The sequence below is a fragment of the Lissotriton vulgaris genome, chromosome 9 (genome assembly GCF_964263255.1).
Source record: "Lissotriton vulgaris chromosome 9, aLisVul1.2, whole genome shotgun sequence".
Lineage (NCBI taxonomy): Eukaryota > Metazoa > Chordata > Amphibia > Caudata > Salamandridae > Lissotriton > Lissotriton vulgaris.
In genome coordinates this window covers 1,229,095,807-1,229,110,355 of record NC_141697.1, presented here as the reverse complement: position 1 = coordinate 1,229,110,355, position 14,549 = coordinate 1,229,095,807, and the positions used below count along the sequence as shown (strand labels likewise).

General features: G+C 46.4%; 1 protein-coding gene across 1 annotated transcript in view; it reads right to left on the bottom strand.

Annotated features, from left to right (window-relative positions):
- Positions 1-405: 405 nt before the first annotated feature.
- PRRT3 (proline rich transmembrane protein 3) overlaps positions 406-14,549 on the bottom strand; it is a 182,334-nt gene continuing 168,190 nt past the window's right edge. Inside the window, exon 4 of the mRNA XM_086939368.1 lies at positions 406-2,609. Coding sequence (XP_086795494.1) covers positions 535-2,609 — 2,075 coding nt within the window. The 3' untranslated portion in view covers positions 406-534. The remainder of the gene's footprint in view (positions 2,610-14,549) is intronic.

The window sequence follows — 14,549 nt, the reverse complement described above, 5'->3', positions numbered from 1 at the left end:
CAATGCCGAACTTACCTGGGCACAGGTCTCCATTTTAGCCCCTTGCACCTGTATAAGGGGGGACAGAACCTCCAATTCTCTGATCATCTCAGAAAAGCCAAGGGGCGGGCATTAACTCCCCTTTTGTTGCTGGAGGGGTCTGTGATACAGTCAACAACATCCTATCTGGAAAAAAAATATACATATATTTATATTTTTTATAAAAAATATTCTGGAGGCTATTCCAAAAGTAGTATTTTCCATTGTTTGCTTGGAGCAGGTGTGCTTTTGTTAACTTGTAGTCATCCTGAAGCCCTCGCGCATACGGACGAGGGACTTCCCCAGCCTGTTTCTTTGCATACTTCAGTCTCAACACAACATAACGTTGGGTTTCTTGTCTTTTTATAGTTATGTAAACCTCTTTGAAATAAACTCTCTCTTGTAGCTCTTCCAACAGAGGATCCACCACGTTCATTACTTTTTAGGAATTGTCTTGGATCCCTTTTCACTGAGAGATTTAAACTTAACTCGTGCTTTGAGCAACACGTTTCGGTCTCACAGTTCAATGGTGTCGCTAGAGATGCTGTGACAATCAATCCCTTGGCTTAGTTTTATCAGGCTCTTTGCGCTGCCCTTTTTGGGTTCTTTGACCTCTGTTGGAACTGTGCTTTCGCTTGCCTGAGTGAGGAGTTGAGTGCTGGGGGCATCCTCAAGTGGAAGGCTTTCAATGGACGACCGGCCGTGGCGCCAGGGATTCCAGCTGATCTTGATGGACCCTTTGGAAAAGCTGTCCAGGGAACTACCTGAAGCGGCTGCTTCGGCTGTCACCTCATCAGGGAGGTCCTTGCTCTGTGGGAGACTAACGCTTGGCGAGTTGACATCTGTGAGCGAGCTGCACCTGGCCAGACTGTACATGTAGTCAGGGATGCTATTCCTCCGCATCTTCAGATCGGACGAAATCAATGGGTCGATTGTTTGATTGAGGGCTGAGCATTCCTTGAGAGAGGAGCAAGAGTCTTGTCTGGAAAGGTAACTGGGGTACTGGAGGCTTGAATCGAGGAAGATGCTATCCCGGACAAGATGCTCTCGGAATAGAGCTTCATCGATACTTCTGCTTAAGTTAATGGGTGAGGGAGGCCGGAACTCAAGGTCTGCAAGTGAGAGCATAGATTCCTTTTCAAAGCAAATGCTGGTGTGGGAGCGGCCGATTGTAACGTTCTGGGACTTTGGACCAAACACAAGCCCTGGTTTTGGCCTGGCAAGTGGCGACGAAGACCCAGCATTGTAGAACCCAGCAGTAATTTTGTTCTCATTGTTATCTTTCAGGGCTTTGAGTGGAACATTCTCAGGTGGGTTTCGGATGAGGCTCTTGCTGATATCGTTGTTCGTTGACTTGTCCTGGTGACCATTTGCCCAGTCGTAGCAGTTGTTGGGGTACTCCGGAGTCTCTGTTTTGCTATAGGTGCACAGATACTGCACGATTTTTGCCCAGCAGGTATGGTCGCTGCTGCCACACTTCTGGCAAAATGAGTGGGATGCTACAAAGAGCATCGAGAAACACAGCGCCAGTTCAAAGATACGATACCAGAACTGTAGAAACCACCAGGACCATGAAAACTCATTGAACCTTCCAAGAATCTCAAACAGCCATAGCACAGCATAGACTTGGAGGCCACAGCACAGCAGACCAAAGATGCTACAAGCTAGGAGGACCCGTGAAGATGTGAACAAACATTTTAGATTTCTTCCTCGGATCTGTAAATCGAGAGTGTCATCGGAAGCTGGTGATTCCACCTGTGGTCGATTAACGATAGCATCGGAACTCTTTCTCAGCTTGTGGTAGGCAACAACATTCCCTACCATCAAGAACATTCCCCATGAAGCCGATAAGAAGTGGAGTACAATGTTCACAGAAGGGTTCAAGAAGTGAGAAAAGAGATCTGCACTAAACAATACGATGAAATGAACAACAGCAACCACAGCTAACAAAGGCAGGCTCTGGATCTTGGGAGGAAGAACCTCAAGTTGGGCCATCTTCAGCATCATTAGGACCAAAACAGCAAATGTCGTAAGGATGAGGGGGAAGGTAACATTGTACAGTACCAAAGCAGTCTGAGGAGACAGCATGGACTTTGTGGCGTAGGGGTCAGTAAAGAAGAAGACCGCTCTGAGAAGGCCCACCAAAACCAGGAGCGCGTTGGAGGCCATGACGTACGGTAGGTTGAATGTATGGAGGATTGGAGACCCTATCAAGTTGATCAAGGCGATTATGGACAAAATGAGGAAAAGGACAGCCGTTCCATAGACGTGCATCTCCCAGGCAAAGCTCAAGGTCCGCTTCAGGTCGTTCCACTGAAGGTACGTCCTGTTTGGCACAAGAAGCTCACAGGCCCCATGCGTCCCCAGGCATGATGGAGTCAACGAAGGTTCCTTGAATGATGAAACACTAGGCAAAGCTTCAACAAGTCTTGGTCTCTGAAGTGCTCTTTGAGTAGTCACCCGGATTTGACCTCGGCGCCCCGTTACTGGTATTTTGGATATAGTGGTCATGCCGGAAGAAATCTGTGGTGATGCTGTAACGGTCTTCTCGTGCGGAATGGAGTAAGGCCCAATACTTCCAATAGCAGATTCTGCAACATAAAAGACATAAAGAGTTATAATTGTGTCAGGTGCCTTAGCTATCTAAAAAATATGATGTTACAGTAGATATTATAAACTATTACACATCAGAGATGAGTTTGGTCTACTGTTTGGGAAGCAGACTAGCGGTGTACACTAGACATTCAGGCTGAGCGGTTCATAGTTGTGAACATTTTTGCATTAGTTGGATGACAAGACTCACTCTCACTCCTGAGTTAGGTCACAGCAGGTGATGTAACCAAGCCTACCTAGACTGGATCAATGGGATAATGTATATGTTATGAATTATGATAATATAACTTGTAAATGGCCAGGAGCAGCAGGAGAAATGTGAACGTTCTAGCAAGCCATGCGGGTGGTTGCCAAGTAAAGGCGGAGATGGTGCCTTCTCATAATGTCTCCTCATGGCTGTATCCTATGCGCTATCTCCTGTCAGAACGTATGCAAATGCCAAGCCATAAACACCAACGTTATCTGGTTTGGGACAACATGTATGTGTAATCCATGTTTAAAGAGGGCCAACCCATCACCTTTCGCAGTACTCCGCTCGGCACAGGTTGCCATTTTGATTTCCATGTCCGCCATTTTGATTCCCTCTCCCTCTGTTAAGAATCCACCAGTGGATGTTCCAGAGATTGGGAACTAGTTTTGATTCCTGTCTGAGCAGCCTGGGGACAGGGATGGCATCAGCCTCTTTAGGTCTGGCCATTGAGACTGCTATAGCTGTCTCACCAGACTACTGTCTTTCAATAAAAATCATACTCTGTACACATACACTAAGGGGCTTTTAGTCAGCGGGCTACATCCATTGGTCAGTTAAACTGTCATTCACATTTTGCTTCTGCCAACCACAGCTTACGTCATGTGACAGTGGGTAAACCCACTCTCCCCATGTGCCCCCTTCAAACATTGTTCACATTCACCTAAAAGTAGTCACTTTGTCTTCAGTGACAAATCTAGTTTAAAGTTGGCTTCAGTTTATTTATTTGTATTAACTTTAAATACCATATATTTATTTGCCTCCACTTCTGATGGCCACTTGAATGGCGATTCAAGTTATAGCTTCTTTTGAATGTTGTTGTTATAAAGTAATTCAGTGATATTGTAACAATGTAGCTGTGTGCAATTAGGATGGTTATTTTGGTGGTGAAATAAAATGTCTATTTCTCAAATAACAGTAATAATAATACACCTGGACAACGAAAAGGCTTGGGAGCTTATTTACAAGGTCCTTGCGCCACTTTTGCATCATTTTTAACATGGGAAAAGTGACGGAAAGGTGGCGCAAGGGGCTTATGAATCTGCCCCTAGGTATTTCAAAATGATCACTAGTAACACAGTCACATTAATTAATATTGTTCAATTTTACATTTTTTATTGCAAAATATGGTGGCTGCATTTAGGTGGTTAAATTTTGTTAAATTAATTTTGTGGCATCTGCTTGTGAAAAAAATATAAACAAATAAACACCACCCCAGCCTGCCAAAGCCAGACCTGTTGACTTTGAAGATATCCGCTCCCTTGTTTCCTATTATGTGCCCGGCATGGCCCTCCGCTCTGCCAACAAAAAACAGCTAGCGGTCCCCCGAATCTCTAAGGCCATATGGGGAGGAAGGGCCTTCCGCTCTCTTGCGCCCAGACTGTGGAACTCGCTTCCAGATGATCTTAAGGGCCTTGCTTCTCATGCGCTCTTCCGCAAAGCACTCAAGACCTGGCGCTTCCGGGAAGCCTACCTGTAATCTACTCTCCTTTTCCCTCTGTTCAACAGCCGTACCATCTGTTAGCGCCTTGATGCCTTTGGGTTTAGTTGCGCTGTACAAATTCTCAATTCATTCATTCATTCATTCATTCTTTGTAAGTGCTTGTTTTTGTTTATGGACTTCATCGAATTTCTGGCCAATTCAGAAATCTTTTTTCTCAATCTGAGGTGACAGGGTACAAAGGAATGATTTGTGTGCACACATATTCACAAAGTGAATTTGCATATGCTTGAAGTGATGCAGGTGTGCTTCCCAAGGAGGCGCGTCAGGTGTCAAGTGAACCCCTTATTGAGCTGAAGATGCAGACTGCAGTTCACTCCCCTAGGACAGTCCCAAAGTAAGTCAGGCTGCCAAGTGGGAAGCAGCGATGCAGACCAAGTGCTATCAATGTGCCCTCCCAGCACCGGCGAGCCTGCACGCCACCACTCACAACCGCACAAGAGGCGGAGTACACTTGCACATTCAATCATACATATTTAATTGTTTGCGTGATGAAAGGCTGAGCCTACACTGAACCCCTGATCATATTAAGGTCTGTGCTGAATTCTGTTTTAAAATCTATGCAAAGCTGGCTCTGTGGACAATTGCGCGAGGTGGAAACCATCAGCGATGTTAGCGAGGCACATGTTGTCAACACCACATGTCGGCAACGTGTTTGTAGACGTTGCAACTGTGTTTAATACAGAAAATTGGTCTCCTTCCTTGCTCCAGCTGCATGGTTGGGGTCTTCCACTTGCCTGGCTTGCCTTGGTGATTGACTCGTACAAGCTGTGCGGCTGGGGGTGACCACTTGCATGACTTGCCTTGCTGATATACTTGCGCAAGCAGCACGTGAGAGTCTCTGTCCCACCTCCACCGGTCTCTCCCTCCCTCTGAACTCCAGAACAGTCCTCTGCCTGGAACTCTTTGCACGTCTCCTCCACGACCCACTGTGTAGGGTAGGAGTGGCCGACAGTGGGGGAAATCAATCTTGTCCTCATACATCCCTCAATAGGATCTTGCATCCTTTTGGTTCCCTCCACACTCCTCATCAACATTATTTAATGCGTATAGGGTCCCTTGGCATGCCTGATTAGCAGACCCAGCGGGGCCACCAGACGTTCATGGTCGACACACAAATTTACAGGATGGTGACGGAGGCCACCAACAGATCACCAACCACCTTCAGAAAATCCAGATTTGGGGTGTTCGTTACCGCTCAAGAAGAGTAACCCTTGTCTGGGCTGAGTGAACTCTTCTTCATCATGGTCATCCAGGGTTCTTCTGCATCCGGAACAAGAAGTCCACAACCTGGACCTCATCTTTAAGGCCGACCCTGCACTTGAGCCTTATGCGAACACGTGTTCTTCTACCTGAGAATTCTGCCCGGGAGTCGCTCGCTGCAGCTTCCGCAGCACCGGCCACTCGTGGTCCGCACAGTGATAATGACCATGGACAACTACATTAATGTCTTTAAAACATCCCCAAAAATAGGACAGCATACAATCATGGAGGATGAGCCTGTCCTATGAGGGGCATGAAAGGGACACCAGTCTTATCTCTCCAGTGGGCAACTAACCAGCAGTTAGAGGCCAGCATCCTGCCGCCTCCTGTCGTGGCCTAAGAAGAGGTGCAAGGAATGTTGGGCCATCTCTGCACGTGACTGCAAACTCAAGACCTCTCCTCCACCTCTCAATGGAGCCAGACCATGGGAAGGCAACGCCCCTCTTCCAAGCTGCACAGACTGCATCAGCTCAGGTTCATGCCCTCAGGGTTTCTATTTATTTGTGGTTTCACATAACAGGGACCACATCAGCTGACCTCAGAGCGCTTTATGCTGGAGAGAGATTAGACTATACACAGAGACAGAAAAACTGCCATAGTTTACATTATGAGGCCAGCGCTATGTGTACTATGGACAGTTGGCTGGAGCAGGAAGGCAGCAAATATTCTAAACAGACACATGTTAGGAGGTACTTGGTGCTGGGAGAGGATTGTTTCAGTCCTCCCTTGAATGCTTGTATGAAAGGGCCTTCCTCAGGTCCCGAGGAACCCAAGTCCTAGATCTAGGGGGCTGCCCCAGGGAATGACTGATATATGTTTTTGCTGTATAAATCATAGAATTCCAAGTGACAGCCACTCTTTGTTTCTGGGATTTCTGCTTCCACCTCGGATATGACTTCAATGACTTGTGGGCAACAAGCCAAAGGGACCCAGGAAACTCTAGATTGTGATGCATGTGCTTCTATCCTTCCAGAGACTTCAAGAGTGGGGTGCAGGCAGAGCCCCAGCGCAACGCATCACTTAAGGGTACGCCCGCGTTACCTTCCAGATGGAACGGGCCCTTACACTTGGGGTTTGCCAGCTTTGTTGGGCGAGGCCAAATTGGCATACTATTGTTTGTCCCCTTTCAAAATGGTGTTAATTAGAGCAAAATAAATGATGGAATGGAATGCCAACCAGAGCAAAGCAAATTGTTAAGAATATGTGGCTCAACTTGGTCTCCTCTACGTGAAGTGAGAGAAGGGAGAGGAATCTAAAAAAGAAGCAATCCTTCTCTCCAAGGTCCCTGCTCCTGAAAGAAATGTGAATGTGTGCAATTGTAAAATCTGCAAATCTAAAGTCTCACTGGAAGCCAGAACAGGCTTTGATAATATCTGGATTTTGCCATTTTAATGGAACCCATACATTCTTTTACACTAGGTACAGTCATCAGCGTCTTACTATAAACATATCGTTTGAAAGTACTGGAAGCATTTAAAGAAACTTTTTGCACATTTTATGAAAACCTAGCTATACAGTGTACAACCCTATGATGTGTGTAATAATTTTTTCAAACTAATGACATCTTCACAGTGCCTTCTGTCACACGCTTAGACCTCTTAGCACTATAACTACATGTCATTATTTCCCCAGTGCACCAACCGGGATTCAAATCAGTGACCGTCCGGTTACACCCATAAAAACCTGAAATTATTGCATTAGCCAACCGAGCTTTCCTAGCAGAAACATCCATTTCCCAAAGATACATTTAAGTTGCAATTATTTTTCATTTAAGGTCTGTGAATTATGTATGTATGTATGTATGTATAAAAGATTTTATTACGCGCTCTGCTACTACAGAGTATCCTGGCGCGATATGTGAACTAGAACAGAGCCGAACCAAGGAAGAGGGAAGCAACTAGATACTGAGATTAAAAAGGTGAGTTTTTAACCCCTTCTTAAATTCTGCCAATGTGGCTGACGCACGCAAAGAGAGCGGCAGGGCATTCCAGGATCGAGCTGCTTGGACAGAAATAGATTGACCACCCAATCTCACATATCTGATTTTAGGCGTAAACATCAGAAGGAGATTAGCTGATCGGAGAGCACGGCGAGGGGAATAAAACGTGAACCTCTTGTGCAAATATTGTGGTCCGTGTTGATGCAGGGCACGGAAGGCCAGGACCAGAGATTTGAACACAATACGATGGGCCACTGGAAGCCAATGGAGCTTTCGGAGATGAGCAGAAGCGCTAGTTCTTCTCGGGAGATGGAATAAAAGTCGGACCGCCGCATTCTGAATAATCTGCATTCGGTTGATGAGATATTTAGGAAGACCGCTAAAGAGGGCATTGGAATAATCCAGCCTTGATAGAATCAGAGCACGCAGAACCGTCTCTTTTGCTTCCCTATGGAGCAGTGGAAGGAACCTTTTTAGTGACTGGAGGGTCGCAAAACAGGTCGCCGTAAGTTTTTTTAGATGTACTTCAAACTTAAGATCCTGTCCGAACCAGACCCCCAAGTTTTTGGCCGGGCCTCCAAGAGAGCTGGGACAAGCAAAATCAGGCGGCCAAATTAGATCCTTAAAATTGGCCGGAAAGTTGCCATAAAACAACAGCTCTGTCTTGTCCTCGTTGCATTTAAGTTGGGCTGACAAGAGCCACCGAAAGACATTGGATAGACAGGAGCAGACGACACTAGCATCTAGGCAATTCTTAGGCCAGGTAAACAACAGCTGAGTGTCGTCGGCGTACGCCATTATTTTGGCTCCCCACTGCTCAGCCAGATAGATCAGCGGGGTCATATAAACGTTAAACAACAGGGGGCTTAACGTCGACCCCTGGGGGACCCCTGTGCTGAGCTTCTTGGGAGACGAGGCGTAAGGAGGCATCCAAACTTGCTGCGTCCGTTCCGACAGAAACGAGGACAGCCAAGCCAGAACCGCGCCCGACAGTCCCACCTCTGCCAACCGATTCAGCAGCAGAGCATGGGGCACCGTATCGAAGGCGGCAGATAAGTCCAGCAAAACCAGGACCGCTCTGCCGCCTCCGTCCAGACACTCCCTGATGGCCTCCGAAACTTCCACCAGAGCCGTCTCGGTGCTGAAAGCCGCCCTGAAACCAGATTGAGCCGGGTGCAGGGCCTGAGAGGACTCAATAAAATTATTCAGCTGCCTATAGACAACCTTTTCACAGACCTTCGCCAGTGCCGGGAGCAGCGATATCGGACGATAGCTGGACGTGGCTAGAGGGTCCAGGCCAGGCTTCTTAAGGAGGGGAAGCAATTTCGCCTGTTTCCAGCAAGGTGGCACAGAGGCAGAGGACAGAGACAAATTGACCACCTGAGTGGCCTCCTGATATACCAAGCTCGCAGCTCCCCCCAGAACCCTGGCGGGGCAAGGGTCAGAGGGTGAACCCGACTTTAGTGACTCCAAGATGGTCAGCACGTCCGCTTGCACAGCTGGCTCAAAGGTGGTAAATTGGCTAGTAGATTGCTTCCCCCCAGAACATGCAGCTACCTGAAGGTGAAATTTCAATAAAATGGTGAATTATTTTTCTTTTTTGCCACGTTTCCGCACTCTTATTTACTGACCCCACCCCCACTACAGTCAGGGTCACAGTTCCCATACTTTTTGTGCTCTTTTTCCTCTGCTTGTCACCATGTGTGCAAGAAAAAACAGAAGCAGGACCTTCCTAGAGAGGGTAAATAAAGGCTGAAAAGGATTCCCAGGCAGTGAATTCAATTGTTACAACTATGTGTTGTACTGCAATACCCTCCTATAACCAGCAGGGGACACTAAAGAGCTGAGAGATACCGCCAAGCCTGTAGCTCCTGTCCACGCAGAACACATGCCTGCTTTGGGACATGTGAACTGAGCACTGGATGCGGTCTTAAGTCAGCTCTCTGAGCCGGTTGTGGTTTTAAGTGGTTGAGAAGAGGCAGCAGCGGCATTTCACCAACTTAGACAGTGGTAAGTGGCCGCTTGCCAAAGGAGCATTAAATGCATGATGTGATGCTTGTGGCTGGAAATGTAGAAGCAATCTGTCTAAAGGCAACAACACAACATAAGGAAACACACAAAGTAGCAGACAAAAGAGTTAAGCATAGCAGGGCAAAGCACAACAACACAGGTAGAGCAACACACAGCACAACAACCACATTTCAGCACAACAGATTGCAATAAAACAGCACAAAAACTCAAGAGCACAAAGAAACAACACAAGTCGTCGTCATGACAAAATGACACACTGCAAGCAAATGTACACAAACATTCTTGTCATCACACGTTGCCTTCTCCGGAATTTTGATTTCGTTCTTACAGTAGGAAAGGTGCGTGTACCAAGCACTGTGTAACTTCTCACCAAGAGCACGAAATTGTGTCAATACATTTTTTGTGTGATGCAGCTGTGTGAGCCGGGGGTGCTGTGTGTGCTCATCAAGCAGACCCAGTAAAACACCTGAACGGAACTTAAACTGTCTCACCGCGCACCCGGCGCAAACCAGACGCTGTGCCTGGTTACACTCCCAAGAGTGCGGTCCACAGCAGTCATGAACCCTTAGACTTAGCACCTCACTGAGGACTGTGCAGGAGTGAAAAAACAGACAATGTTTGAATCCCCTGCGTCTGTTACCCAATGTGGGCCGACCTTACTCTGGGGGTGAAGGGGAAGGAGGGATCCTTCCGCAGTCGGGTGCAGTGCAGTGCGTCACTCCACCCATCTGCAGAGGGACACCGGAGTCCCTGGGAAGCTCACCCCCTAGGACTGTCCACCCTATGTGGCTCACGATCAGCGCGCCTCCTGACAGCTTCTTTGCCTCTGCAACTGTGCATGCAACAGCCTGCCAACACAGAGTGTATGTTGCCTCTCACACCCCTTGTATGAATGTTTAAATGTACGTTCCTGGAGCAGCTGACCATTGGAGGTAGGCAATATTCCAGAAGGGTAGTGTCTAGACTGGACAGGTCAATCTTCCTTAAACCCCAGCTGCCTCTTCCCTTAGTAGCAGCTCAAATATGACCTTAAAAGCACAAATGTCTGAACTATCACTTGACATGCACTACATAAGGCCTCCGTTCTCTTCACTGTTCTGAAGAGCCGCAGGCGGAGTGGACGCAAAAATGCTAACATAATGTCTCCGTGACTGCATCTGGGGGTCTACTCAGGAGGGATTTGATGATCAAGCAGTATTTTTCCTTTGTGGCCTATGAATGAATTGAAGACAAGCATTGGCATGAAATGGAAAGCTTATTGGGCAATTGATGTGCTTGGGGAACCTATAAAAACAGACGAGGTAGCCCCCACGCTTGTTTGGTTTACTGTGCATCCTACATTTATCAAATCAGAGGCAGTGATATAGATTGTTCCAAATATTCATTACCAGCAGCACAAGCAACAAAAGGAGCATATGATTCACACCTGGTCCTCATGATGGTCCCGGTGGTTGGTTAAACAGGAGTCAACGTCATCGTTATCCCTGAGGAGGTCAACTTTTGGAAATGGCCGATTGTTCTTCTTCGATGCTTATTACAGATACAGCCCCAGGGCACTCGTTTTCGGATTCCTGTTTTTTATTTATGTACTTGTTGAAAAAACATCTATATCTGCAATGTAAGGTGTATGCAAGTGAGGCCTACTTTTGCTAGCAAAAAATGTTTTCTTTTTGTATAAATTGTGATAAATGAATATTGATTTTCCTCAGGATGCGCCTTTTAATGGCTTGAAGTAGTAAAGTACAAATGTCTGATTAGGTATTTGTGTTGAGACCAGTCAGTTGTAACTAAAGTTTAAAAGGCACTATTTTGTTGTGTATAGATTATGGGGAGGATGCAACGGCAAAAGTTTCTTTAATTTGCAAGAGGCACAGTCCATACAAAAGAGGTCATGACCCCTTGTGATGCCAATTATGCCTACCAGGCACCAGACCGATACATATAAAGAGAGTGTTGCACAAACATCTGCGGCCCCTTCTGTAATACCAAAATACCCAGGGGTGCACACAACAGTCGTATGTGCCTGGTTTATTCCCACAGCAATTTGAATAGTATGCCCCCTTGGAGCGGAACCGTGCACAGAGGTTGCAATATATAACAGAAGTGTTCCCGAGTCCTTGGCTGCCGATACTGGAATGATGGGGGAGGCTGGACAGCCAGATGGTTGCATGTGAACTGGACCATAAATAAACTTGTTTACACAAATGTTGTAAAAATTAGAAACATTCCAAAGTTGGGAAATCCAAACATTCCAGCTGCAAAAACTCACTCCAGCCCCTTTTTTTCGAGACATCAGGATAATCAGTTGGGATTTGTGCAAAAGAGCCCTGGTTCCCTCACCACTTTCTTCTTCCCTCTTTCTCTCTCCTCCCCAACTCCTCTACTAGTTTTATTCCTACAGGGCCTAATATTTCAGGACTTGGAGTAAAGTTGAGTTTTTTTTAATCTTGTTCCCTACAAGACGCAGGATTCGCTGCAGGTCCAATAATTTCTTTAGGACTAAACGTTTTTTCTTCATTTTGGTCGCTCATCATATTGGAGTCTGGGCTCGTCAGGCTGCTGCTTGCCCATTTCTATTTTTCCACCAAAATTAAGTAGCGGTGTTATTTTTTTGATTTTCTTAGTACTTTGGATAGCACGCACAATGTCCAGGTACATCAGAGTCCTTTACAAAGGACACGGTACAGAGTAGAAACATCCCCTATTCAATAACACGGGACAGTGTTAAAGCCCGCGGTGGGGAGTTAGGGCATAGCACAGGGATAGGTTGCCTCCAAAAGCCATATATTGGTAGCCAGGTCTTACTACATTGTGCTCCTGGAAGCATCAACCCACGTGGGTTGGGTCTTTGGGGATGTGTGTGGGGGGGGGAGAGGGGGGAGCGCTGATAACTTGGGCGGAAGTGATGCTTTTTTGTTGGAGGTGATATGTTTTTTAAAGAGTCAATAGAGTGTTGGCACGTCTAATTTCAGTGGGGGTGGGGGGGGGGTCATGCTTTGGGTTCATCTGGCAAGGAGAAGGCATGACTCCCATGGGGGCAGGGAGTAAAGGTGGAGTCGATATGTTTCATGATGGAATGGGAGCTGCACTGGGCATTTGGGTGTAGATGGCGATGGTCTTAGCTGGCTAGAAGCGCGGCTCGGGCGACGGATGGATTCCAAGCTGCTAGGCAGCTCCATGTCCCAGCTAACACCTAAAGTCAAATCTCGCATTCTAGCCAACAGTACCTTGCATGCTGGAATTTTGGAGCCTATATATAATGATAATAAAATGAAACTACAAGTCCCAGAGTGCACTGTGCTTCTGGTTAAAAGGCCAGGGCTGGCTGAGGGAGGCATGGGAGGCACTTGGCAGCTCTGTGGACTTCTTTAGAGGTCTTGGAAAGTGCAGCGCATTCCTTTCGGTTACTTCTGAGCGCTAGGTCAGTCACAGCCCGTGTTGAGAAAAGTAAGAGTTTAGAATCTCATTAATGAAGGGGGACGGGGTCCAAATCCGGCCACAGCCCGGTTGTCATGGATTACAGTTGTGGGTAAGCCAGAATAGATTTGAGGTCTTTCCCATAGTGAATGAAGTTAGTTCTGTTTCGAGACTTCAGTTCAATGCGTTCCACTGCTCTGAGCTTTACTTCCACAGTCCGTCTTCCATGTCTAAGCCATTCGAAGACCAGTTGAATGATGAAGTGTGCAGTAGCCGAGTGCAAGGATCTTGGGGTACTGCAGTGCTCTGGCCCTTACACTCAATAGGTGCTGAGCAGATTGTAGAGGACTGTGGGTCTATTCTCGACTCCACAGGAGCCAAAAGAGAGTTTCAAGGCTCGTTGTACGTAGCATGTCCTCAGTTTAAGTAATATAGCTAGTAAGCGGGGACCCCTTCTATTTAAGGCCTAAGGTCAGGGTGTAGAGGGGAACACTACCAAGGAATATGCATCAAGCTCCCTCGCAACCTATATTTCTTTGTTTTGTGTATGCAACATCAAGTAAGGGCTACACAAAATGTATGCACTTTGACGCTTTAACCATTAATTTATCATCATTTTTTATTTCAAAGTACATGTAATTTGTTTTCTACATTTTCCTTTGTTTTATACATACAACACCATAAAAATATCCATTTACATTTGAGTACAATATTATTTGTACATGCTTATGCACTCCTAAGCATCATAAGAACAAACACAATTTATAGTTTCGGACCCCTACATCGTTATATATACTCGACTTACATCAATCCTCACACTTACTCAATCACACCTGAGCCACATTCCCACATCATCTAACATCAACCATTCTTCACATTTGGTTCACGGGGAGACCTAGAACGACTTTGTCTCCAACCCCTAATGATGCTCTAAATTCAATAGGGTTTATCAGAAGGTCGACGCGCGTTTCAGTGGGTTGGAAACGACCAATGGACCACCTCCCTCAGGACCATGCCAGATAAGCTGGCAACCACACAGGGGGTACAATGGGTGTACTGTTACACCTTCAGAGAGGCCACGTAGTTGGTATGCCACTCTTGATGTGGGTCTAGTTCTTTCTCCAAGACTCTTATCCTACATGCATTAATTAGGAGCTCCTTGTGTAATCAATCTGTGCTCCTGGGATATCTTCCTCAATGGTTTATTCTCCACAGTTTAGTAGTTCCGTAGTTATACATCAGATATGCGCAGTGCGGTAGATAAGAGTCATTTCTTCATGACGGCCCATTCCGGGCAGTCCCTCCATAAACCGAGTAGAAAGGCCTCTATGTCTTTTCTCGCATTTGTTGGCGCGTGTACACACAAATCAAAGAAATACAGGTCGCGAGGGAGCTTGTTGCATATAGTCCTCAGTTTCAGTAATACCACATTCTAGCATGACCAATTTAAAATTATTTGACCTCTATGGATGAGTTTTTTTGCGGCCCAGTGTAAGCGGTTGTTAGATTAATCTGTGCTT